Source organism: Schistocerca nitens, chromosome 11 (genome assembly GCF_023898315.1).
Source record: "Schistocerca nitens isolate TAMUIC-IGC-003100 chromosome 11, iqSchNite1.1, whole genome shotgun sequence".
Taxonomy (NCBI): Eukaryota; Metazoa; Arthropoda; class Insecta; order Orthoptera; family Acrididae; genus Schistocerca; species Schistocerca nitens.
In genome coordinates, this window is record NC_064624.1 from 154,109,718 (window position 1) to 154,136,748 (window position 27,031).

Here is a 27,031-nt window from a genome sequence, read left to right on the forward strand (position 1 = left end):
GTGACACCAGAGTTGTCATTCGACGGTGTCAGTTACGTGCTCAATTGCCGACACATCCGGTGATCGAGCAGGCCGAGGCGACGTGTCGACACTCTGTAGAGCGTGTTGCGTTACAACAGTGGTATGTGGTGGTGTTATCCTGTTGGAAAACAACCCCTGGAACACTGCAAATGGCAGCACAAAAGGCCAAATCACCAGATTGGCATACAATTTTGCAGGCAGAGTGTGTAGTATAACCACGAGAGTACTCCTGCTGTCATACAAAATAACTCCAGGCGTAGGTGAGATGTGTCAATACCGCAGACAGGTCGGACGTAGGTCCTCGACCGGCCTCCTCACCGACTCGAGGCCATCACTGGCGCAGAGGCAGAACCAGCTTTCGTCACAGAACACGACAGGTCTCCGTACTGCCCTTCAGTGAGCTCTCACTTGACACCAGTTAAGTCGCAAACGGTGACGGTTTGAGGTCAGCGGAATGCACATTGCAGGTCACCTGCCTCAGAGCTGCCCTCGAAGTAATCGATTTGTAAAAGTTCACTGTGTCACCGTGGGACCGACAGCTGCTCAAACTGCTGCTGCAGATGCAGTACGATGTGTCAGAGCCGTACACCGAACACGACGGTCTCCCCTCCGAGTAGTGCCACGTGGCTGTCCGGATCCCCGTCTTCTGGCGACCGTACATTCTCGATTCTCGTGGCCACCGCTGCCAGCGATCGTGTGCATTTGCTACATTCTTACCGTGTCTTTCTGCTTATAATAGCCCTATAAACAACCTCGTTCAAACTCAGTGAGTTGTTGATAATGGTGCCTTTAAAGGAATTCTAAACTAACACCAATTCACCACATCCAATCACAAAGTTAACATGTGACGGGTCTGAAATTTGAATAGACAGCATGTGAGATGTGGAAAAGGTCCTTTTTGGTGCTGCAATTCTCTCTCTCTCTCTCTCTCTCTCTCTCTCTCTCTCTCTCTCTCTCTCTCTACGTGTGTGTTTATATACAGGGTGTTACAAAAAGGTACGGCCAAACTTTCAAGAAACATTCCTCACACACAAAGAAAGAAAATATGTTATGTGGACATGTGTTTGGAAACGCTTACTTTCCATGTTGGAGCTCGTTTTATTAGTTCTCTTCAAATCACATTAATCATGGAATGGAAACGCACAGCAACAGAACGTACCAGCGTGACTTCAAACACTTTGTTACAGGAAATGTTCAAAATGTCCTCCGTTAGCGAGGATACGTGCATCCACCCTCCGTCACATGGAATCCCTGATGCGCTGATGCAGACCTGGAGAATGGCGTATTGTATCACAGCCGTCCACAATACGAGCAGGAAGAGTCTCTACATTTGCTACCGGGGTTGCGTATACAAGAGCTTACAAATGCCCCCATAAATGAGTCAAGAGGGTTGAGGTCAGGAGAGCGTGGAGGCCACGGAATTGGTCCGCCTCTACCAATCCCTCGGTCACCGAATCTGTTGTTGAGAAGCGTACGAACACTTCGACTGAAATGTGCAGGAGCTCCATTGTGCATGAACCACATGTTGTGTCGTACTTGTAAAGGCACATGTTCTCGCAGCACAGGTAGAGTATCCCGTATGAAATCGTGATAACGTGCTCCATTGAGTGTAGGTGGAAGAAACTAAAATGAGCTCTAACATGGAAATTAAGCGATTCCGGACACATGTCCACATAACATCTTTTCTTTATTTGTGTGTGAGGAATGTTTCCTGAAAGTTTGGCCATACCTTTTTGTAACACCCTGTATATACTATGTGATCAGATCTGGTGGACTGCACGCTTCTACAAGTTTCCTCCTCCACTGTATTCTGTCCATTGCTGCTATCCGCCATCTGTCCACATCTATTGACACTTGTTTTAAATATATGGACAGTGGCTCTACAAAATTGCTAACAATTTTTATCTTGGACAAGGTGGTAATCGATAGTCAACCTTACCTTTGCTATGGATTATCAGTGGCTCTACAAAATTGCTAACAATTTTTATCTTTGACAAGGTGGTAATCGATAGTCAACCTTATCTTTGCTATGGATTATCACTGCTCATCACGTGTCACCTGAACCACGCCCCCCTTTCTCGCAATATATAAGTCGCTCTCAGACACCCGACCAGTCAGTCGGCAAGACTCAGCGGAGCAGCGCCTCTGAGGAAGTCCAGCGCAGTTCTGGACGAAACGTAAGGAGCAGAAAAGTTCTTGGACCACGACCTCACATCCCGGAAAGTATATCAACAGCCATGTCACCAGGTCGTGAAAGCCTTCATTCTACAATTGTTTTAAATCCTCATGGAGTCCATCCTTCCAACGCTTCTCGGTCTTCCTGACGGTCTCCTTCCTGTAGGTGTGAAATCCAGGAGTTTCCGAGGCCATCTGTGATCTTCCATCCGGGCCACACGGCTGGCCTACTGCATTCGTTTGGCTTTGACAGTTCCTGCTATGTGGGCTGCTGGTATAGATCCTCAAGCTCTCGGTTGTATCCGATCCTCCATTCCCCTGTGTCTGAATCCAAACCGGATCGAAGATCTTCCGAAGCACTTTTCTCTCAAAAATGAGGAGCTTATGGAAGTCCTGTTTCCGGATAGTCCACGTCTCTCAGCCATATAGAACAACAGGCTGAATCAGGGTTTTGTACAGTCGAATCTTGAACTGTCTGGAGAGATATCTGGACTGAAGCAGTTGTCCTAGGCTGTGAAAAGATCAGTTTCCTGCTTGTATTCTGGCACTGATCTCTGCTTCACATGACAAGTTCTCAGTGAAAAGTGCCCCTAGGTATTTTGACGAAGGACTTCAGTGCCTGTCCGTCGCTCAATGCCTCCTCTATGTGGTGAGTAGCACTCTATCCTACTTTGTATTGAAGATGCAATACTATTTTTTTTTTTTTTTTTTTTTACAATCAACTATACCAGTAGTGCTACTCCAATAGGACCAGACCTGCACACACTGGGAACTCCTGACTGTCAGTGTAGTCACACGGTTAGAAAGCAGCATTAAACACTGCTGCAAGAGAACACACAGCAATGGAGCACGAGTCACAGGTCAAACTCCAAGATTTCATTAAAAGCATCAACTGCGAAATGCTTTCTGGCTGTATGACTCATATTTTTACTAATAATCGTGTTTACATATAATGTTCACGATGGCCTGTCACACACATAACAGCCACAATAGCAGTTCACGGGACATAAAATAAGGCTTCAGAGTGAACTCACCAGAAAAGTCCTGGGTGAGTGCGAAGAATTCTGGTGACTCTTTCTGCACGAGTGACAGCTTCTGCCTCTTCGAGAGCTTTGTCAGGTCTGTCGCAATCACCTCCTCTGCCTCCGCCTTCTCTTCACCCTTCTCGTCCTGTGAAACCCAATGAGTGTGAGAACTGATACACTGAACTGATACTCTCACATCATTATGTAACAGCCGGAAGCAAAAGGCAAAAATCAACAATTTTTATTTAGGTTACAGTGAGACACACGGTATTATTATAACTGTACAAAACAATGGTACTAATGAATAACAGAGAAAGTATAAACTGCAAAATCAGTATATACAGAATAACAGTTAATAATATTACATTTAACTTCTCAGTCCACTCCACACTTACATTTACATGACTGATGCGGAATTCACAGTTTTCTTTTTGACAGAAGCTTCATAGAACCACTTTTAGACTATTTCTGACTGTTGGACACTAACAGCATGTTAGAAAAATGGACACCTAAATCTTTCCATATGCACTCTCCTGATCTTTAAGATGGTAATTTCTCCCTATGTAGGTGCAAGTCAACAAAATAGTTTCACATTTTGAGGAGGAGGTTGGTGATTGAAATTTCATGAAAATCTTTCACTGCAATGGACAAACTCTCATTTTATTGATCGCCATTCCAACTCACTTATCACATCAGTGGCACTCTCTCCTTTATTCCACAATAACACAATCAAGCTACTGTTCTTTGAACTTTTTCAATGTCCTCTGTCAGTCCTATCTGGAAAGTATACCCCGCACAGCAGTACTCCAGAACAAGATGGACAAAACAATTTTATTATTTCATAACTGTAATTCCTAGGTACAAGGATGAAACAAATATAAAATGGAACGTTTTTATAAGTTTATTTAAGCTCCAGAAAAATTCACACACATGAACTTATTTTTCTGTATAGTCTCCTGAACAGGGAACACATTTTTCCTTGTGTATAGGTAGTTTCTTGACCTCATTTTCATAAAATGAACATCACTGTGACAGCAGCCAGTTGCACATAAACCCTTTGACAGTGCCATTCCATGCTACACCTCCCCCCCCCCCCCCCCTTCTGCTGGGGCATAATGGTGTACCCATGTTTCATTTCAGATGCAAAAAATTGTCCAGTTCAGTTGCATGTCAGTAGCCGTTTTACACCTCAAGATCATGAAATTTCTGCGGTGCAAAGACGAGGGACCCACCTCATGCAAATTTTCCAAAATCCAAGGTCGTAGCAACGATTGCTTGATTCCTATACCACATTGTATTTTTAATAACAAATGATAATGATTGAAAATGGGCAATGGATTTTATTTTTGTATCTCAATAATATAAGATATAAATAGAACAGAACATAGTATGCCATCTTTTCTTTCCTATCCCTATGAGGGACTGTATTATTCCAAACCAATAGTAATTTGTGTTTCAGCAGCTATCAATGACACTCAAATATTACATCATTTGACTGAAAAAATCTAGTCACTTGAATATTATGGCAGATGCAAAAATTTCGTATATTAACCACATGGTGAAATGTCTCGTTTGCATACTATTACTTGCCAAAATCTTGTTGCAATATCTGAAACAGTTTACGAGATACGAGGAATTTTGTATTTCATTCTACGTTGTTAGCTGGTGGGTGAGTTTGGGATGAACTGCTTTCGATATGATCCACTTTCTTGATATTGGTAATAAATAGCCAATTCAAAGTTTTAAGAAAAATTTAGTATATTAGCCACATTTCATATGCAGCAACATATGATGTAACATGCACCAAATGCAAATTTGTAGTGACCCGTACTTTTCACTGCAAACTTTCTGAAATTCTTGCATTAGTTTACTTAATACTAAAATATTACAACAAATATGACCATTAACGAAATGATAGGCAGTTCATCATGAAGCTGACAAACAAAGCTATAAGATATGCGAGAACCAAATTTTTTACCAAATAGTTTTTTTTACAATCATTTGAGAAAGAATGCAGTTTGGCCAGCTTGTTGTTCAGAGTTAAGCCAGCCAGCTAGCTTCACTGTGAGGGAGGTTCGGGATGCGAGGTAGCCGTCACCCCCACCTCCCAGCCGGCAGTCGCATCCACTATTTAGCAAACATTGCGGCAAAACAGCAACTGCACCACCAATCTTGACACCCACCCAATACAAAGGTGCGTGCAGGCACAGGCTGCCGGAAAACTACAACAGATTACTGGCTCCTGACCACGACGAGGAGAGGTACCCGAGGATGCGACCCACTTTTTAAACCAGTGATACGGTGGTACAGGTCAGGGCCCCAGGTATCTCACCTGCAGCCACTGAATGTAGTGGGTGCGCAGCGATTTATTTTCCCCAGACCTATCACCACCCTATCTTCGTTCCTTCACAGCCTCAATACCTTCTCTCTCGTTTTCTTCATCTGGTCCTCCTCGACCCAGCATGCCACGTTCCCTGATGCTGACCACCTCTTCTCTGATGGCACCAGCCACACCTCTGCCAACATTAAACCCACCAACCACCTACAGTACCTGCCTTTTGACAGCCGTCATCCTTTTCACACCAAAAGATCGCTGCCACACAGCCGGGCCACCTGGGGAAGGCACATTTGCAGTGACAGAAACTCCCTTGCTCAGTATGCTGAGTGTCTCACTAAAACCTTCACAGCCAGTCACTATCACCCAGACCTAATTCGCAAACAAATCTCCCGTTCCATTTCCCCTCGAACCCAGATGTCTGTTCCAAGGTGCCGGGTCGTAACAATCTGACCTTTATCTTCCCTTCTCATACTGTCCGGTAAGTCTCCCCTGAGCCGAGGTTCTGGGTGACTTTTCTGAACTTTGCCCTTTTTCTTAAACTTCACCAGTCCTCTTCTTTCGTCTCTCTTTCTTCCCCTTCAACCCTTCTTTCAGCAGAAGGAGCCACTGGCTCCGAAAGCTTGCACGCGTACCACCTTTTATACGTGTGTTCTCCTGCTGTCGATTGGTGAGTAGGTTTTTTATCTATTCAATAACAGTGCATTTTCAGAAATTGAATACTTTCATTGAAAAGGGTAGACTGCTATTCACCATGTAGAGGAGATGTTCAGTCACAGACAGGTACAACAAAAAGACTGCTAAACATGTGGGTTTTCCTCCAAAAGGCCTTCTTCTAGGTCGAAAGCACACACACTCACAAAAGCACAACTCTCATACACACAGCCACTGTCTCTGGTCTGGCGTCGGTGGTCGTGGACAGTGGTCATACGTGTGTGAGTTATGCTTGCGTGAATATGTGTGTTTCCTACATCAGAAGAAAATCTTTTGGTCAAAAGCCCACGTTTAGCAGTATTTTTGTTGTGCGTGTTTCGGATTTGACATCACCTCTACATGGTGAGTAGCAATGTACTCTTTTCATAATATCGTCACTTTTCTACTGTTCGCTTTCACTGTTTCTCTCACCATCTCACTCCTTACTCTATCCAATCTTGTTAGCCCTATCCTACTTCTTTAAAATTTCATCTTACAAGCCTGTATCTTGTCCATTGGCCTTTTCTTCATTACCCACATATCTGACACATACACCAGTATTGTAGCATAATGTGCTCAGTATGATTCACTCTTCCGTGACATACCTAAAAACAAATTTTGTCAATGTTGACTCAGCCTCTGCACTAGGCTGATAACTGGCTTCTGAGCCCTTGCACTAGGGTCAAAATTAGTAAAACTATCACTTTTCTTCAAAAAGGCACCATTCCCAAAACTGACAACTAGTCTGAACTTGATAATTAGGGCACCGAGGTCAAAGTGAACTAAAATGTTGAAAGAAGCAATGGCAAAAAAGCTCAAACAGCTGTGAAAATGGCTGCAATGGCAAGCCAAATGAAACTGTGACCTTTCTAAGACAGCCAGAAGTCAAAGTCAAGTAAAGACACAGATGATTAGGCTGAGGTTATCAAAATTCATACTTCTGCAATAATTGAAGCAAGACCAGAACTGCTCAGTCCTTTGACTTGTGTGGTAAATCCGCTTATGTTAATAAAGTTTCGACCCATAATTTAATAGCACCAAAAGAAAGAAAACTTTGACCTTTGTGCTAGGGAAATAACAGTTTCTCAGAATAAAATTCAGTCATCGGTTGAAAATATATTTTTGTTATGCAACAAATTAAAAATTAGGTACCAGTATATTACACATCTTTGGACACTGACTACACATTTATGTGTGAAACGTACTACAGAAACTTATTTAGTATTGGTTCAGCATAAGTCAGAATATTATTCATAGAAGTGTAATGCCATGATATGTCCAGAAATATACATATTGTGTGTGATTACTGTAAGCACAAACTGTTACTTTACAGTAACTAAATCACAGCTCTGAAGATCAAGTTGTTGTCCTGGCAGCAAGGAACATATATAAAAATATAACCAAGGTGTATAAAGAAGTTATATAAAAACATTTGAAAAAACATGGCACATGGTTCTAATATATAAAAGGAATTGGCTAATTTTCACATTTTATAAAAGTCTTGTCTTAGTGGCAAAGGCAGTAATGCAAAGGAAAGTCTGATCTTAATAGTAAAAGCACAAATACAAATATGGATCTAAAAGTGTGTCCCAAAATTCATACAGAAGCAATTTTGATAGAAAAGACAGGTTTATTATTCGCAACTGTAGATTTTTTATTGATTCACGAAGTACACATTATAGGGTTAAGTACTGAATAGTATATCAGGTAAATGACTCTACAGCTTTTCTGGCACATACACACTATTTTGTTCAAATTTTCCCAAACTGTTTTGCATAAATGTGGCTGAATTTTATTAGCACAGTGCTCAGTTTCATCTTTCAAGATGTGGGTGGCCATGTGCTTGTTTGCATAAACCTTAGACTTCACAAATCCAAAGGAAAAAGTCCAACATCTTTAAATTGCATTTATCTTGGTGAACAATTCTGATCACCAAAACGGGAAATTACACGATGGGGATATGACTCGTGCAGTAATTGCCTCACACGGTATTGCATGTGGAACTGTCTTACGGAAACCACATGTTGTCCACATTTGTATCTTGCAATTTAGGCACAAAAAAGTGGGTTACTGTGCCGCGATAGTGAGCAGCATTAACAGTTATGGCCTGACGAGTTGCATTTTTGAATAAGAATGGTCCCGTGATGACTCCAGCCTAAAATTCACAACAACTAGTGGCATGTTCTGGACGCATTCATTTGTCAACAATATCTTCTGGATTTTCTGAACCCCAAAAATGAGACAATTTTGCCAATTACTCGAGTCAGCAAAATGATAATGAGCCACAATGGTAAAGACAATTTTGTTTGAAAAACTAGCATCCATTCAATGATGTCTATTCACTGTGCATGGCGAGTAGCCTTCAGTTCTTGACTCAACTGAACTTTGTGAGCACAAAAACGCATATCTTTCTTGAGAATACAATGCAGAGAGTTTCTCAAAATGTCAAATTCTTGTCTCAGTGCTGATTTGATGTCCCTGGACTCTCAGCAACACTTTGACGAATTGCTTTGATGCTTCGTGTTGAACAATTTGTTGAAGGACAACCGGAGCGTTTAAGACCACTAACTGATCCAGTCCCCTTAAATTTTTTAATTAATGTCTTCACAGCTGATGAAGTTGAATCACTATTCCAGACCATATTTTGAACAAAAAAACTGCACACTGTAGCTGCCAAACTTTCATTATTTTTAAAATATTGGTCAACAATGAAAACATACTGTTCTTTAATGTAGTACTCTAATTTTAATAATCCAGAGTTGTCAGCTGTTGTGATGTCTTAGCACAAATGGTGCAAAATACAAATCTTGCATGAATTTTGGGACACCTGATAAACTTAGAGATAAAGGTAGCAATTGAAACTAAACTCTGAAATCTATGGTAAAAGTGTCAACACCAATGAAAATTTGGCATTCATAGTAAAGGCACCAATGCAACTATTGCACTGATCTTAGTGGTAATGCCATAAAGTTGTCAGCACAGCACTAAAAGCACCAACACAAATAGAGGTCTGGCCAGAGTGGTAAATACACCAATGAAAACAATGCTCTGATCAAAGAGGTAGACATAACATTGCGAATAAAGGTGTCAACTTAATAGTAAAGGCACCAATAGAAATGTATGTCCAGCCCTCACAGTAAAGGCACGAACGAAAACAATGCTCTGATCATAGTGATAGACATAAAATTGCCAATAACGGTGTCACCTTAGTAGTAAAGGCACCAATAGAAATAAATGTCCAGCTTTCATAGTAAAGGCAATGAAAAAATACCCTGATTACTGTGGTAATTTACCACCGCAAATAATGATCTGAATGTAACAATAAAGACGTCACTGCAAATAAAGCTGTGATATTAGTTGTAAAGATGTTTGGTCGATCTGTTTAGGCACGGGGACCGAACACCAAAGTCATCGGCCCCATCAGATTAGGGAAGGATGGGGAAGGAAGTCAGCCGTGTCCTTTCAAAGGAACCATCCCCGCATTTGCCTAAAGCGGTTTAGGGAAATCACAGGAAACCTAAATCATAATGGCCGGATGTGAGTTTGAACCGTCGTCCTCCCGAATGCGAGTCCAGTGTGCTAACCACTGCTTACCTCGCTCGGTTGGTAAAGACGCGAGCAAAGAAAGGCAACACCTCAGTGGTAAAGCGTGAGTGGAAGTATAGCTTTGACCATAGTTTTAAAAGCACCTATACCAATGGAGGCCTGGCTTTAGTGATAAATGACGCACCACTGCTGCTAAGGGACTAGCTTTAGTGCTAAACGCACCGACACAAGTAAAATGTTTAAGCTACTGTATTTACTCGAATCTAAGCCGCACTTTTTTCTGGTTTTTGTAATCCAAAAAACTGCCTGCGGCTTAGAATCGAGTGCAAAGCAGCGGAAGTTCTGAAAAATGTTGATAGGTGCCGCCACAACTAACTTCTGCCGTCGAATATATGTAGCACTACACAACCATGCTTTGTGGGCACAAAGATAAATACTGGCGCCAAAACCTCTGCATCGGTAAATAAATTTAAAAAAAAAGGTAGAAGACGATTTTTTTTTTCTCCGCCCCGAGTTTTGACCACTGCATTTTCATACATTATCCAACGAAGTAAATACAAATTCCGTATTGTTCATCTTCGAATGTAGCAGAATTTCAATGTACTACGAAAATCCGACTGGCAAGACTGTTAGGGATGTTTGTCAATATGGCCAACTCTACGTTCCGAGTTTTTTCCTACCTGTGAGAAGAGATGGTTGCTAATAGGAACTAGATGAAATGTGAATCACATGCAGTATTCTCTTCACCATAAGAATAATACGAATATAAACATTTTGCCATGTATTCTTTCGTGTTTGTTGCTATCTCATTTAAATCCTGTCTGCGTAATAAACTACGAAACTAGAGTGAGACAACAGCAAACGCGGACGAATATACATACCGTGTCATGTTTATATTCGTATTATTCTTGTGCCTAATAGTGATACAGTCAGAAATGAAGCACAGCAACTGACTAGATTTTAAATGTAAGATGACTAATTTCTGTGCAGAATTTGATGTACTAAAGAAGCGCCCGCAAAGATTTTCAAACGGAGGAAAATTTTTCGCAAAACTATCGTTCAGAACATGTTCTATCATACGCATGTTCTATCATACGCATTTGGTTCTTGTTGATCATTATCAAAGAAAGCAGCAGTGTAAGTAACAACAAATAGCAGTCTCTTGCCATTGTTTCACTAATGAGACGATTCCTCTTTTTTTTTTAAGCGGGAGTAGCGCGCACAAAAGCAAGTCATGCCGCGAGCGGCGACATGCCGTAAACACGCACTATCAAAATGCGACAAACAATGCATTACACAGTACAGTAATGCATTTTCAGCTTAGAGAGACGTAAACACCTATAACAAAGAAAACGGCACTTATCAGATCAAAGCAAAATAAGCAATCCATTCAAACCAGACGAAGCACGTGAAAAAGGAAGGGTACCCGTATAAATACGGACGGAGCGCCTGATGCATAGCAATGGCTACCTGGTAAAGCTTAACTGCTAAGCTTACGACTAGAACCAAACTACTGTAGCTGTATCATCTTTCATTCGACCTAAATTGTGTCTCATATTACAATGGACCAACTTTGTTTCGATTTGGAGGTGCGGCCTAAAACTTTTCTCTCCCCTTGAATTTCGAGTCTAAAATTGCAGGTGCGGCTTAGATTCGGGAATTTTTTTTTTTCCTTTATTTCGAGTCTCATTTTTCAGGTGCGGCTTAGATTCGAGTGCGGCTTAGATTCGAGTAAATACGGTAACAGCTAATGCAGTGGTGAAAATTCAATGAGGTGACAAAAGTCATGGGATACCTCCAAATGTTGCATTGGACCTCCTTTTCCCCTGCATTGTGTAGCAACTAGACAGGGCACGGACTCAACAAGTTGTTGGATGCCCCTACGGAAATACTGAGCCATGCTGCTTCAATGGCTGTCCACGCTGCTGGTCCACAATTTTGTGCACAAATTGACCTCTCAACTATGTCTCATAAATGTTCAGTGGGATTCAGGTCGGGTAATATGGGTGGCCAAATCATTCGCTCGAACTGCCCAGAACGTTCTTCAAATCGATCGCCAATAATTGTGGCCCAGTGACTTGGTGCATTGGCATCCATAAAAATTCCGTCATTGTTTGGGAACGTGACATCCACGAATGCTCCAAACATAACCAGGACCCAGTCGATTCCATGTAAACACAGTGCACACCACTATAGAGCCGCCACCATGTTGCACAGCGTCTTGTTGACAACTTGCGTCCGTGGCTTTGTGGGGTCAAACCCTAGCCATCAGCTCTTACCACCTGAAATTGGGGTTCACCTGACTAGGCCACACTTTTCCAGTCAGCTAAAGACCAACCGATACGGTTACGGGCCCGAGAGAGGAGCTGTAGGTGATGTCGTGCTGTTAGCAAAGGCGTCGATTGTCTGCTGCCACGTACTATTGATGCCAGATTTCACTATACTGTCCTAACAGATACATTCATTGTATGTCCCACATTGATTTCTGCAGTTCTTTCACACGGTGTTGCTCGTCTGTCAGCACTGACAACCCCAAGAAAATGGCACTGCTCTCAGTCGTTAAGTGAAGATCGTCGGCCTCCGCATTGTCTGTGGTGAGAGGTAATGCGTGAAATTTGGTATTCTCGACACACTTTTGACCTCAGAATATCGAATTCCACAACGATTTCCAAACTGGAATGTCCCATGCGTCTAGCTCTAACTACCAATCCGTGTTTGTCTGTTAATTCTGTTGAGTGGCCATAATTGTGCTGGAAACCTTTTCACATGCACTGCCCTTTTATACCTTGTGCACGCAATGTTACTGCATCTGTATATGTCCATCCCATCACTTTTGTCACCTCAGTGTTTATGTCCAAAATTAATAGTCAAGGCACTAATACAAATGAACTTACAGGTGATGGTGGTGGTGAAATTGTTTGGGCATATGACACTCAAGTCTTGTAACATTTGTGAAATTTCTCTTGGGAAACACACTCTGGTGGCACCCACTGCTCCAAGGGAGTACGATGTGGTCCTACATCTTTGTACTGGTGAATAATACTCACAACAATTTACACATTAAGAAAATAATAATTCCAAATAATAGGTTTATTATAAATATAAATATTATTTTATCGTGCACATGGAGAACAATGCAGAGGGATGATGCATGTCTCGAGCACAGGACAGCAGTGGTGGCGACTCAGTGAAAGAAAATACCTGCTCGGACTCAGCAATTAGTATTATGTGGATTGCCACCCTGGCCTGTAGTTATACTGACTTCTCAAGGAAATATGTAGGAACAATGCAAGTGTACTGGAAAAAAAGTTACATCTACATCTATTACGTGATAATACAAAACGAGCTGCCCTTTTTCGCACCCTTTCAATGTCCTCCGTCAATCCCACCTGGTAAGGATCCCACACCACGCAGCAATGTTCAGAGGACGAACGAGTGTAGTGTAAGCTGTCCCTTTAGTGGACTTGTTGCATCTTCTAAGTGTCCTGCCAATGAAACGCAACCTTTGGCTCGCCTTCCCCACAATATTATCTATGTGGTCTTTCAAACTGAAGTTGTTTGAAATTTTAACACCCAGGTACTCAGTTGAATTGACAGCCTTGAGAATTGTACTATTTATCGAGTAATCGAATTCCGACAGATTTCTTTTGGAACTCGTGTGGATCACCTCACACTTTTCATTATTTAGCACCTGCCACACCATACAGTAATCTTTTCTAAATCGCTTTGCAACTGATACTGGTCTTCGGATGACCTTACTAGATGGTAAATTACAGCATCATCTGCGAACAACCTAAGAGAACTGCTCAGATTGTCACCCAGGTCATTTATATAGATCAGGAACAGCAGAGGTCCTAGGACGCTTCTCCGGGGAACACCTGATATCACTTGAGTTTTACGCGATGATTTGCCGTCTATTACTACAAACTGCGACCTTCCTGACAGGAGATCACGAATCCAGTCGCACAACTGAGACGATACCCCATAGGCCCGCAGCTTGATTAGAAGTCGCTTGTGAGGAACGGTGTCAAAATCTTTCCGAAAATCTAGAAATACGGAATCAACTTGAGACCCCCTGTCGATAGCAGCCATTACTTCGTGCGAATAAAGAGCTAGCTGCATTGCACAAGAACGATGTTTTCTGAAACCGTGCTGATTACGTATCAATAGATCGTTCCCTTCGAGGTGATTCATAATGTTTGAATACAGTATATGCTCCAAAACCCTACTGCAAACCGACGTCAATGATATAGGTCTGTAGTTCGACGGATTACTCCTACAACCCTTCTTAAACACTGGTGCGACCTGCGCAATTTTCCAATCTGTAGGTACAGATCTATCGGTGAGCGAGCGGTTGTATATGATTGCTAAGTAGGGAGCTATTGTATCAGTGTAATCTGAAAGGAAGCTAATCGGTATACAATCTGGACCTGAAGACTTGCCCGTATCAAGCGATTTGAGTTGCTTCGCAACTCCTAAGGTATCTACTTCTAAGAAACTCATGCTAGCAGCTGTTCGTGTTTCAAATTCTGGAATATTCCATTCGTCTTCCCTGGTAAAGAAATTTCGGAACACTGCATTTAATAACTCCGCTTTAGCGGCTCAGTCGTCGGTAACACTACCATCGGCACTGCGCAGTGAGGGTATTGACTGAGTCTTGCCACTTGTGTACTTTACATACGACCAGAATTTCTTCGGATTTTCTACCAAATTTCGAGACAATGTTTCTTTGTGTAACCTAATAAAGGCATCTCGCATTGATATCCGTGCCAAATTTCGCCCGTCTGTAAATTTTAGCCAATCTTCGTGATTTCGCGTTCTTCTGAACTTCGCATGCTTTTTCCGTTGCCTAAGCAACAGCGTTCGGACCTGTTTTGTGTACCATGGGGGATCAGTTCCATCTCTTACCAATTTTTTAGGTATGAATCTCTCAATTGCTGTTGCTACTATATCTTTGAATTTGAGCCACATCTCGTCTACATTTGCATAGTCAGTTCGGAAGGAATGGAGAATGTCTCTTTGGAAGGCTTCTAGTGACACTTTATCCGCTTTTTTAAATAAAATATTTTGCGTTTGTTTCTGGTGGATTTGGAAGAAACTTTTGAGTGAGAGACAGCTACTAAAATGTGAAGTAACACCATCTCAGAGTTGTACACCTTGTTGATGAACTTGAAATATGGAGAAATATACCATATTTAACAAGGAAATTTGCCAAACAGTCATGCAATTTGAGAAGTTACTTTATTTATTTTGGCTAAGAGCTTCAGCAATTCAATACGCCATCTTCAGGCCCCGTATGCACCTATCAAAGATTATCAATACTGGCATACAGGGGCCATCTCTTTCTGGATGTTTTATATTCTCAAGTGCTTCCAAAAACAGATGACCCCTGTATGCCAATATAACCTTTGAGACCTGCATATGGGGCATGAAGATGGCATACTGAACTATCAAAACTGTTAGTGAAAATAAAGTAACTTCTGAAATTGCACGGCTGTTTGGCAAATTTCCTTGTTAAATATTTCACCGGGCACTGTCCCGTGCCCACACTGGAGCTACAGAGATGAAATATACCATACGTTAGACGTCTGTTGCAGACGGAAATAACATTTCTTTTTAGTTTAAAAGAATAAATAAAGCTTCGGTGAGTGAGTCCAGAAGACTGATGCACTTGCCCGCGAACAGGCAAAGGTCCCGAGTTCGAGTCTCGGTCGGGCACACAGTTTTAATCTGCCGGGAAGTTTCAATGTTAGCTTTAATTTGCATTTATTGCTATGGCTGGAGCTGCCTTTGGCATTAGATCAGAGTTTGTATTCGGATTGATGCCTTTACAATAAACCAAATTTTAAGAGTTTTGTTTTGTATCCTGATGAGAGGGCAGCAGTAACTTAAGTGGGGATCTAAACTCTTATGTTTTAGTGTGTTGCAGAGTGGTTGATGCATACGTTTTTCCTTTCACAATCAGCGAGACACATACTCGTGTATGTCTGTGCCCATTTTATTTAGGCAGTGACTCGTGACTGCAGCTTGTCTGTGTGTTGTCGGCATCAGTCTTCTGGACTCACTCACCGAAGCTTTATTTATTCTTTTAAACTAAAAAGAAATGTTATTTCCGTCTGCAACAGACATCTAACGTATGGTATATTTCATCTCTGTAGCTCCAGTGTGGGCACGGGACAGTGCCCGGTGAAATATTTAACAAGGAAATTTGCCAAACAGCCGTGCAATTTCAGAAGTTACTTTATTTTCACTAACAGTTTTGATAGTTCAGTATGCCATCTTCATGCCCCATATGCAGGTCTCAAAGGTTATATTGGCATACAGGGGTCATCTGTTTTTGGAAGCACTTGAGAATATAAAACATCCAGAAAGAGATGGCCCCTGTATGCCAGTATTGATAATCTTTGATAGGTGCATACGGGGCCTGAAGATGGCGTATTGAATTGCTGAAGCTCTTAGCCAAAATAAAATAAAGTAACTTCTCAAATTGCATGACTGTTTGGCAAATTTCCTTGTTAAATATGGTATATTTCTCCATATTTCAAGTTCATCAACAAGGTGTACAACTCTGAGATGGTGTTACTTCACATTTTAGTAGCTGTCTCTCACTCAAAAGTTTCTTCCAAATCCACCAGAAACAAACGCAAAATATTTTATTTAAAAAAGCGGATAAAGTGTCACTAGAAGCCTTCCAAAGAGACATTCTCCATTCCTTCCGAACTGACTATGCAAATGTAGACGAGATGTGGCTCAAATTCAAAGATATAGTAGCAACAGCAATTGAGAGATTCATACCTAAAAAATTGGTAAGAGATGGAACTGATCCCCCATGGTACACAAAACAGGTCCGAACGCTGTTGCTTAGGCAACGGAAAAAGCATGCGAAGTTCAGAAGAACGCGAAATCACGAAGATTGGCTAAAATTTACAGACGGGCGAAATTTGGCACGGACATCAATGCGAGATGCCTTTATTAGGTTACACAAAGAAACATTGTCTCGAAATTTGGTAGAAAATCCGAAGAAATTCTGGTCGTATGTAAAGTACACAAGTGGCAAGACTCAGTCAATACCCTCACTGCGCAGTGCCGATGGTAGTGTTACCGACGACTGAGCCGCTAAAGCGGAGTTATTAAATGCAGTGTTCCGAAATTTCTTTACCAGGGAAGACGAATGGAATATTCCAGAATTTGAAACACGAACAGCTGCTAGCATGAGTTTCTTAGAAGTAGATACCTTAGGAGTTGCGAAGCAACTCAAATCGCTTGATACGGGCAAGTCTTCAGGTCCAGATTGTATACCGATTAGCTTCCTTTCAGATTACACTGATACAATAGCTCCCTACTTAGCAATCATATACAACCGCTCGCTCACCGATAGATCTGTACCTACAGATTGGAAAATTGCGCAGGTCGCACCAGTGTTTAAGAAGGGTTGTAGGAGTAATCCGTCGAACTACAGACCTATATCATTGACGTCGGTTTGCAGTAGGGTTTTGGAGCATATACTGTATTCAAACATTATGAATCACCTCGAAGGGAACGATCTATTGATACGTAATCAGCACGGTTTCAGAAAACATCGTTCTTGTGCAATGCAGCTAGCTCTTTATTCGCACGAAGTAATGGCTGCTATCGACAGGGAATCTCAAGTTGATTTCCGGAAAGCTTTTGACACCGTTCCTCACAAGCGACTTCTAATCAAGCTGCGGGCCTATGGGATATCGTCTCAGTTGTGCGACTGGATTCGTGATCTCCTGTCAGGAAGGTCGCAGTTTGTAGTAATAGACGGCAAATCATCGCGTAAAACTCAAGTGATATCAGGTGTTCCCCGGAGAAGCGTCCTTGGACCTCTGCTGTTCCTGATCTATATAAATGACCTGGGTGACAATCTGAGCAGTTCTCTTAGGTTGTTCGAAGATGATGCTGTAATTTACCATCTAGTAAGGTCATCCGAAGACCAGTATCTGTTGCAAAGCGATTTAGAAAAGATTGCTGTATGGTGTGGCAGGTGGCACTTGAAGCTAAATAACGAAAAGTGTGAGGTGATCCACACGAGTTCCAAAAGAAATCCGTTTGAATTCGATTACTCGATAAATAGTACAATTCTCAAGGCTGTCAATTCAACTAAGTACCTGAGTGTTAAAATTACGAACAACTTCAGTTGGAAAGACCACATAGATAATACTGTGAAGAAGGCGAGCCAAAGGTTGCGTTTCATTGGCAGGACACTTAGAAGATGCAACAAGTCCACTAAAGGGACAGCTTATACTACACTCGTTCGTCCTCTGAACATTGCTGCGCGGTGTAGGATCCTAACCAGGTGGGGTTGACGGAGGACATCGAAAGGGTGCAAAAAAGGGCAGCTTGTTTTGTATTATCACGTAATAGAGGAGAGAGTGTGGCAGATATGATACGCGAGTTGGGATGGAAGTCATTAAAGCAAAGACGTTTTTCGTCGCGGCGAGATCTATTTAAGAAATTTCAGTCAGCAACTTTCTCTTTCGAATGCAAAAATATTTTGTTGAGCCCAAACTACATAGGTAGGAATGATCATCAAAATAAAATAAGAGAAATCAGAACTCGAACAGAAAGGTTTAGGTGTTCGTTTTTTCTGCGCGCTGTTTGGGAGTGGAATGGTAGAGAGATAGTATGATTGTGGTTCGACGAACCCTCTGCCAAGCACTTAAATGTAAATTGCAGAGTAATCATGTAGATGTAGATGTAGATTACAACTACTAGGCTGCTGGTGTTTGCAGAAATGGAAAAAACAGGGAATTCAACATGAAGAGTTCCAGACAAATCCAATATGTGATGAAACCACCGAACAAAGGACCCATCGGAGACCTTTTATTGTGCCATTACGTGTAGTTATCATTGCTAGCAACGTGGTTACTGCCAAGCTGAACGTGCATAGTTTTCCTTTCAATTCTTGCTCTAAGGGGGAAAAGCAAGCTGCTAGCTTGTTGATGTACAAAACAGCTCATAATAAATCAATATTTAAATATACAGCTCTAAAACCGGCAGTATATTTACAATGTGCAGCCGATATTTTCGTAGCCCAGTATGTCGGTATCTCCTCCGCTGATATATTGATACTTTTTTCAATATATCAAGGGCCGATAATGATATTTCCTTAAATGTTGATGTATTGGATTCCCGATGTTTCTAAAAATATTGTCGCAGAAGAAGCTGAGTAGAACCGTGGTGTAGTGGTTATGATACTGAACTGTTGCACAGGGGGGTTGTGAGTTCAAAACTCACCTGGACTGTAGAATTTTAATTTCTATATTTGGTTCAAGTACATTCTAGAAGTATCCGCAAACATCAAGAATCATTGTACTGGAATGTTCTGTAACTGTATACAGGGCGTTTCAAAAAGAAAGAGCAGATTTCAAACATTTATTTCTCAAAAACTACAAATGATAGAAACACAATTCCAACGGTCCTTCACTCAATATGAGTACCAAATGTTACACAACAAATATCAAAACTGTACCTCAATATGAGCACCATTTGTTACACGACAAATATCAAACCGGTATCTCATTTCTTGCCACACACGACGCAACTGGTCTTTAGTTACCGAATTCACGGCCGCAACAATTCGATGTCGTACCTCTTGAAGAGTAGCGGGCATAGGTGGGACATAAACACAGTCCTTTATGTACCCCCACAAATAAAAATCGCAGGGAGTAAGGTCTGGTGACCTGGGAGGCCACAGACGATGACATTGATCTTGTGCTCCTGCTCTTCCAATCCACCGTCCTGGAATGGTGTTATTTAGGTACCGTCGTACAGGTTCAGAGAAGTGTGGTGGGGCGCCATCTTGCATGAAGATGAAGTGATTTGAATCTTCCTGAAGTTGAGGAAATAGCCAGTTTTCTAACATGTCCAGGTAAATGGTTCCTGTGATAGTTTTCTCCATGAAAAAGAAAGGTCCATAAACTTTGTTTACCGAAATTGCACAAAAGACGTTAACCTTTGGTGAGTCTCTTTCATGTTGAATAACGTCCCTCGGAGTTTCACTCGCCCAAATTCGTACGTTATGCCGATTAACTTTACCAGAAATGTGAAACGTTGATTCATCTGAAAAAATTAATCGTTCGGCAAAATTGTCCTCTTCCATGTCCTGTAGAATTGCAGTTGAAAATTCGAACCTTTTGTTGTGGTCGTCAGGACGCAATGCTTGCAATAACTGCAGTTTGTACGGCTTCATGTGCAGACGGTTACTCAGAACGCGCCATACCGTTGTTTTAGACATGTTTAGTTCGTGACTTGCCCGTGCCGTGGATTTTCTAGGGCTCCTTTCGTAAGCTGCACGGACACACTCGACATTTTCATCCGATGTGCGTGGACGACCCGTGCTTTTTCGCTTGCAGATGCAACCATCTTCTACGAATCTGTGATGCCACTCATAAATTTGCTTATGACGAGGCGGCTGTTTGTTGAATTGACGGCGGAATGCACGTTGCACACCAACAATGGACTCTAACTTTGCAAATTGCAGCACACAAAATGATCGTTCCTGTGGTGTCGTCGCCATTTTCCTACAAACAAACGCCAGCGCCACTGCGGATTTGCATGGAACTTCTGCGCGGACCATTGAAAAACTTTGAACCTTTCTCTGACAAGAAACGTTTGAATTGTGTTTCTATCATTTGTAGTTTTTGAGAAATAAATGTTTGAAATCTGCTCTTTCTTTTTGAAACGCCCTGTATATACTGTATGTGTTCTGGCCGGAGACAGTTTGCTCCACGCTCTTGTATGTACAAGTGCTGACAAACCTATGTTAAGTGAAGTTAGTGTTCGTCATTCAGCTACTTACACCTTCTACATGACATTATTCTCGTGGAAGCACTGGGTAGCTGAAACACCTTTCCAGCGTGTTGGGATTGACCTCCTCGGATGATTTCCAATGTCGGCTAATGGCAATAGATGGATTATTGTTTGCACTGATTATCTGATACACTATGCCATTACAAAAGCCACGAAAACAGCCGAAGCATTCGAGGTAGCCAAATTCATAGTGGAAGACAGTGGATTAAAACATGGTGCCCCAAGGTCATTAATTGCAGATCGAGGGAAAGTTTTCCAACCAAATTGTGTGACAGAGATAAACCTTCGGTGCAACATTACTCATCACATGACGACTGCCTACCATCTGCAAACTAACGGGCTTACTGAACGTCTTAATACGACCTTGGCCAACATGCTATCAATGTTTGTCAATGTTCAGCAGAGCAACTGGGATGAGGTGCTACCTTTCATGACGTTTGCCTACAACACCGCCAAACAAGACACCACAGGATTTACGCCTTTTTTCCTGGTGCATGGGCGTGATGTGACTACGACGATGGACACTGTTTCCATTACATCCTGGAGATGTGGACGACGACTACATCGGCCAGGCGTTAACCAGAGCTGAGGAAGCTCGGCAGTTAGCTCGACTCCACACACTGCAGGCTCAAGAAAATGATTGCCGAAGGTATGATGCGAGCCACCGCCCTGTTGTCTACCAGCCCGGTGACCTCGTCTGTATCTTCACTCCTGTTCGAAAAGCCGGTCTCTCTGAGAAGATCCTCAGGCGCTACTTTGGACCTTTTAAGGTAATAAGACAGTTGACTGGTGTTACTTATGTAGTCGAAGATTTCGACCCCGACACAAGACGACGAAAGATCAGAGATACGGTCCACATCCTTCAAATGAAGCCCTACAAGGATCCTGCAACCCAGGGTAAATTCAAAGCTCCAGCGACAGGCAACAAGCGGAAAGGTGACGAAGAAATCTAAGATCATCACCAGGGCGAGCATCAGTCATCGGGTGTCGGAGTACGTAGGACCGATGACTCGTTCCCGGACTAGGAGGACGTGACACCGAGACGCTATTCTCTTAAGGAGGGAGCAATTTCACAGAAGAAGCTGAGTTGAACTGTGGTGTAGTGGTTATGATACTGAATTGCTGCACGGGAGGGGGGGGGGGGGGGGGGTCACGAGTTCAAAACTCACCTGGACTGTAGAATTTTAATTTCTATATTCAGTTCGGGTGCATTCTAGAAGTATCCACAAATATCAAGAATCGTTGTACTGGGATGTTCTGTAACTGTATTTATACTGTGTGTGTTCTGGCCAGAGGCAGTTCGCTCCATGCTCTTGTACGTGCAAGTGCTGAATCAACCTTCGTTAAGTGAAGTTAGTGTTCATCATTCAGCTACTTACACCTTCTTCTACATGACAATATCAACAGTCTTAGCCTGTAGTACCGTCTCAAAATGAAGAAATTGCCAACTCTAGCAAACAACGTGCACCTATAGAGTTTTGTTCTTTATTCGGCAAGAACCCAGCAGAAACTGATGTACAATACAGTGTACAAGAAAACACGCTCAATGAGGCTCAAATTTACAAATGGTTTTCTCAATTTAAAAAGGGGAACACTCACTGAATATCTGTCCGTTCTGATCATCCTTCAACTGCTCAAACTGACAAACACGTCGGCAAAATTCATTATCCTGTCAGTGAAGATCGATGCCAGACAATCAGTGAATAACACAGCTTAGGTGAGTTGTTCTAGAACCTAATTTAGTACATTTTGAATGCCAATTTGGAAATGCAAAGAGTGGCAGCAAAGTCTGTGCCCAGGTTTCTCATCAGGATCCAAGTGAACAGGACATTCGAGCCTGTCATGAAATGGAGGACACGTTCAAACACGGTCCTAATTTTATCGACAAAATCATCACAGATGATGAGTCATGGCAATACGGGTAAGGACTGCAAAGTGAACAGCAGTCAAGTTAATGGAAGTCACCTGGCTCGTCTCATCCAAAAACAGCTTGTCATGTGAAATAGAATGAGAAAACAATGCTGATCTGTCTGTTTTTTAACTTCAAAGGGATCACATGCTCTAAATTTGACCCTCAAAAGTGGATAGTAGACCAACAATTCTATTTGGAGGATACAAAAAGGTTGCACAGAAGCTCTGCACAAAAACATCAAGTTCTGTGAAATTCTGGCAAGCACTTTTTGCACTAAATGCTTCTGTGCACACGGATCTCAATATTCGGTAATTTTTGGACGCAATGAAAACAACTACCTGTATCTGTGCAACCTATTTGTCAGATTCAGCTCTTTTGGACTTCTTCCTGTTCCCTAGAATGAAAATGGACTTGAAAGGAAAGCGTTTCGATGATGTGGACAGTATAAAACACAATGCCACAACAGCACTAGTGGATATTAATTCAGGAGGTGCTTACAAAGCTAGAATAGATACAGGGTGGTGCACGAAATGTGTTACCAATTGTTCCTTTCACAATTTACAATGCACATTAGATATCCCGCTTGGATCTCTACAGCAGTACCAGCAGAGCTTCGAAAAACAAATGAGTTATGAAATGACGTGTAATTCACGATGCTGCCACTAGGAGACTAGTAAGCAGCAATGGCTGGCAATGGAAGACTGACAACACAGCAACGATCGGCAATTGTGTTAGTTTTTCGTGAAACGAAAAGCCTTGCTGTGACTCAGAGGCGTTTTTGACAACAGTTTAACACACGATGGGTCCCTTACAAGAAGACCATCCACAGGTTTTACGATAAATTTGTACAGGAAGGAACAGTATTGGAAGCAAAGCGACCTCGGCCTAAGCCTGTTTGTTCGGCGGAGAATATTGAAGTGGTACGAGTTGCTGTACAGAAAAGTCCCGGGAAATCGTGTAGAAAGGCAGCAGTGCAACTGGGAATATCCAGACGCTCCGTTAAACGCATTCTTAAAAGTGACCTCCGTTTGTACCCATACAAGATGACCTGTGCACAGAATCTCACTGAAGAACACAAACAGCAGAGACTACTGTTTGCTCAGTGGGCGGAGGATGGGGAAGAAACTCTCAACAACGTTTGGTTTTCAGACGAGGCGCATTTCCATTTAGACGGTGTGGTTAACAAACAAAATGTACGCTTTTTGGCCACTGAAAACCCACAAGTGGTTCACGAACGACAACATTATGCCCCGAGGATTACAGCGTGGGCAGCAATTTCCAGTCACGGACTTATTGGCCCTTTTTCTTTGAAGAAATTGTGAACAGCGAGCGTTATTTGAGCATGCTTCACAATAGCTTCATTCCACAGCTTCTTGCTACTGCCTTGCCCTTCAACACGCAGTGATTCATGCAAGATGGAGCAAGGCCACATACTGCAAACACTGTGTTGGAGTTCATACACGAGCATTTCGACATGCGGATCATTTCACTCGGGTTTCCAGGTCGCTTCAATGACGGACAAAATTGGCCCCCCCAATAGTCCAGACCTCAATCCGTGTGACTTTTTTCTTTGGGGGTACGTAAGGGAAAAAATTTTTCCGAAACGTCCACGTGAGTCAATGGAGCTCAGAAGACTTATTCTTCAAGCTTGCAGTGAAATTACGGAAGACATGTGCCGTAGGGTAATCACTAACTTCAGTGTTCGTTTGAAGGAAGTTAGGAAACGAAATGGTGGACATACTGAGGATGTATTGCGTTAGAACCAATCTCCATGGACAGATTGTATTGACAATAAAGTTTATATTCAAAAACAAAATGGTATCACATTTCGTGCACCACCCTGTATTTGGACATGTGCCATAGTAATGATGCAGAGTATTTTCAAAGAGACTAACATCATATACTTTTAAAAATTCTTGATTTTTACAAAGAAGTCCCATTAGTTAGGCCCCGGCCCACATCGCGATGTCCTGACCTTAGCGACAAAGGCGCTGAGGCCGAAGTCCTCGTCCCGCAGCTGGCTGGCCAGACGCTTCTGGATCTGCCGCGCCTCCTCCTCTTCCAGTCGGGCCGCCTCCTCTTCCTCCTCCTTCTGGAAGCCTGAAAAAGACACACTCTGCTCACTACACTAGGGATATGTGAGTCTGAGCACCAGTACACTATATCGTAACATCCAGTGTCAGGGTGTGTAGGCAGAAAAACAAATTCTCGGATTTACCAGTTAAAAATACACTTTTTCCCTGGTGAAAATAAAGTTTCATTGTGTTAAGTGACAGCATACTTTCCCTTGGAGCTGTAAAACATATCAATCCTCTGAATGGTAAAGGTTTTACTTTCCGGCACTTTAGGAAACACAACCCAGCAAAATAACAACATATTTTGGAAAGATCTTCGGTTTGTAGCAACACGTACACTACATATTTTTGTATTATGGAAGTATAAACACAATTTTCCCCAAATACGGCACATTAGTTGCCAAAGCACTGAAACTGAGATTGCAATTCACTTTTGTCAGCCCATCGCAGTTGACAGCAGATGATCTCGTCAGCCAATGACAGCAGATATTCAGAGCATAGGACATGTGATGTATTCAGCCAGCAGCAACATCAACAATGACTAGTACCAACACACGAACAAGAGAAGATATGGTTTAAATTAATATACGTACAGTGAGGCTACAAGAAAAGTCAAACTTTCACAAATAATATTTATTTTTTTCAGTGTGTGTTACCCTTAGAGTTATACACACGTCAAAAAATGTTTTGCATTACCCCAGTTCCCATAACTCCTGAAGATACAAACTGACTGTGAATATTCTATCACAGACACAGTCCCTTTGACTGTTCAGAGATGTCACTAAACACACCCAAAGATGTACACAACCATGCACGGGCGGCGCCTATTAGACAGAGGGGGTCTGACATTCGATCAGTTCCAGTCATTCCACCAGGGAGGAGGCACACGGCTCGTGTTGTCTGTAGTTCAACCGTGCCTAGACGGTCAATACCGCAATTCGATCGTGTCCACATTGTTCCTTTGTGCCAGGACGGGCTCTCAACAAGGGAAGTGTCCAGGTGTCTCGGAGTGAACCAAAGTGATGTTGTTCGGACACGGAGAAGATACAGACAGGAACTGTTGATGACATGCTTCGCTCAGGCTGCCCGAGGGCTACTACTACAGTGGATGACCGCTACCTATGGATTATGGCCCGGAGAAACCCCGACAGCTATGCCACCATGTTAAATAATGCTTTTCGTGCAGCCACAGGACATCACGTTACAACTCAAAACTGTGCGCAATAGGCTGCATGATGCGCAACTTTACTCCCAATGTCCATGGCGAGGTCCATCTTTGGAATGACACTGTGCAGCACGGCACAGATGGGCCCGACAACATGCCAAATGGACCACTCTGGATTGGCATCATGTTCTCTTCACCAACGAGTGTCACGTATGCCTTCAACCAGACAATTGTCGGAGACGTGTTTGGAGACAGCCCAGTCAGGCGGAATGCCTTAGACACACTGTCCAGTGCATGCAGCAAGGTGGAGGTTCCCTGCTGTTTTGGGGTGGCATTATGTGGGGCCAATATACTGCTGGTGGTCACGGAAGGTGCCATAACGGCTGTACGATACATGAATACCATCCTCCGACTGACAGGAAAACCGTATCGGCAGAATATTGGCGAGGCATTCATCTTCCTGGACGACATATCGTGCCCCCATCGTGCACATCTTCTGAATGACTTCCTTCAGGATAATGACATTGTTGTACTAGAGTGGCCAGAATGTTCTCCAGACATTAAACCTACCGAACATGCCTGGTATAGATTGAAAAGGGCTGTTTATGGACGACATGACCCACCAACCACTCTGAGGGATCTACGCTGAATCGCCATTGAGGAGTTGGACAATCTTGACTGACAGCGCCCTGATGAACTTGTAGATAGTATGCCATGATGAATACAGGCATGCACAATGCAAGAGGACGTGCTACTGGGTACCTGTGTGTACAGCAATCTGGACCACCACCTCTGAAGGTCTCGTTGTACAGTGGTACAACAGGCAATGTGTGGTTTTCATGAGCAATAAAAAGGGCAGAAGGATGTTTATGTTGATCTTCTTTCAGTTTTCTGTACAGGTTCCGGAACTCTTGTAACTGAGGTGATGCAAAACTTTTTTTGATGTGTATATCAAACAGAAATGTGCCAGTAAAATTTTTAAATAATGACATGAATGGCTGGTTTCTAAGTCCCAAATTTTCCTAAGCAGCTGGTCCTCAAGATGTTAAGTTTTGAACGAGAGTCAAATGTCCGTGATTCGAGAAATTCATCGCACATTCTCAAATAACATAATTCATGTTGCTTAAAACGAAATTTACTTTGAAAGTAACACTTCTCAAACCACCATTCGCAATATTTTCCTGCAGTGTGTTAGAAATGTAGGCAGTTCTGACATCACACTCACTGAAAGTAGTTTGCTGTTACAAA

At 42.4% G+C, this 27,031-nt stretch overlaps 1 protein-coding gene across 1 annotated transcript in view; it reads right to left on the minus strand.

Annotated features, from left to right (window-relative positions):
- The window catches only part of LOC126212813 (something about silencing protein 10), a 195,196-nt gene that overhangs the window by 84,020 nt on the left and 84,145 nt on the right, over positions 1 to 27,031 (minus strand). Inside the window, exons 4-5 of the mRNA XM_049940224.1 lie at positions 24,519 to 24,643; positions 3,231 to 3,366 (exon numbers count right to left, since the gene is read on the minus strand). Of these exons, the coding sequence (XP_049796181.1) occupies positions 3,231 to 3,366; positions 24,519 to 24,643 (261 nt within the window). The remainder of the gene's footprint in view (positions 1 to 3,230; positions 3,367 to 24,518; positions 24,644 to 27,031) is intronic.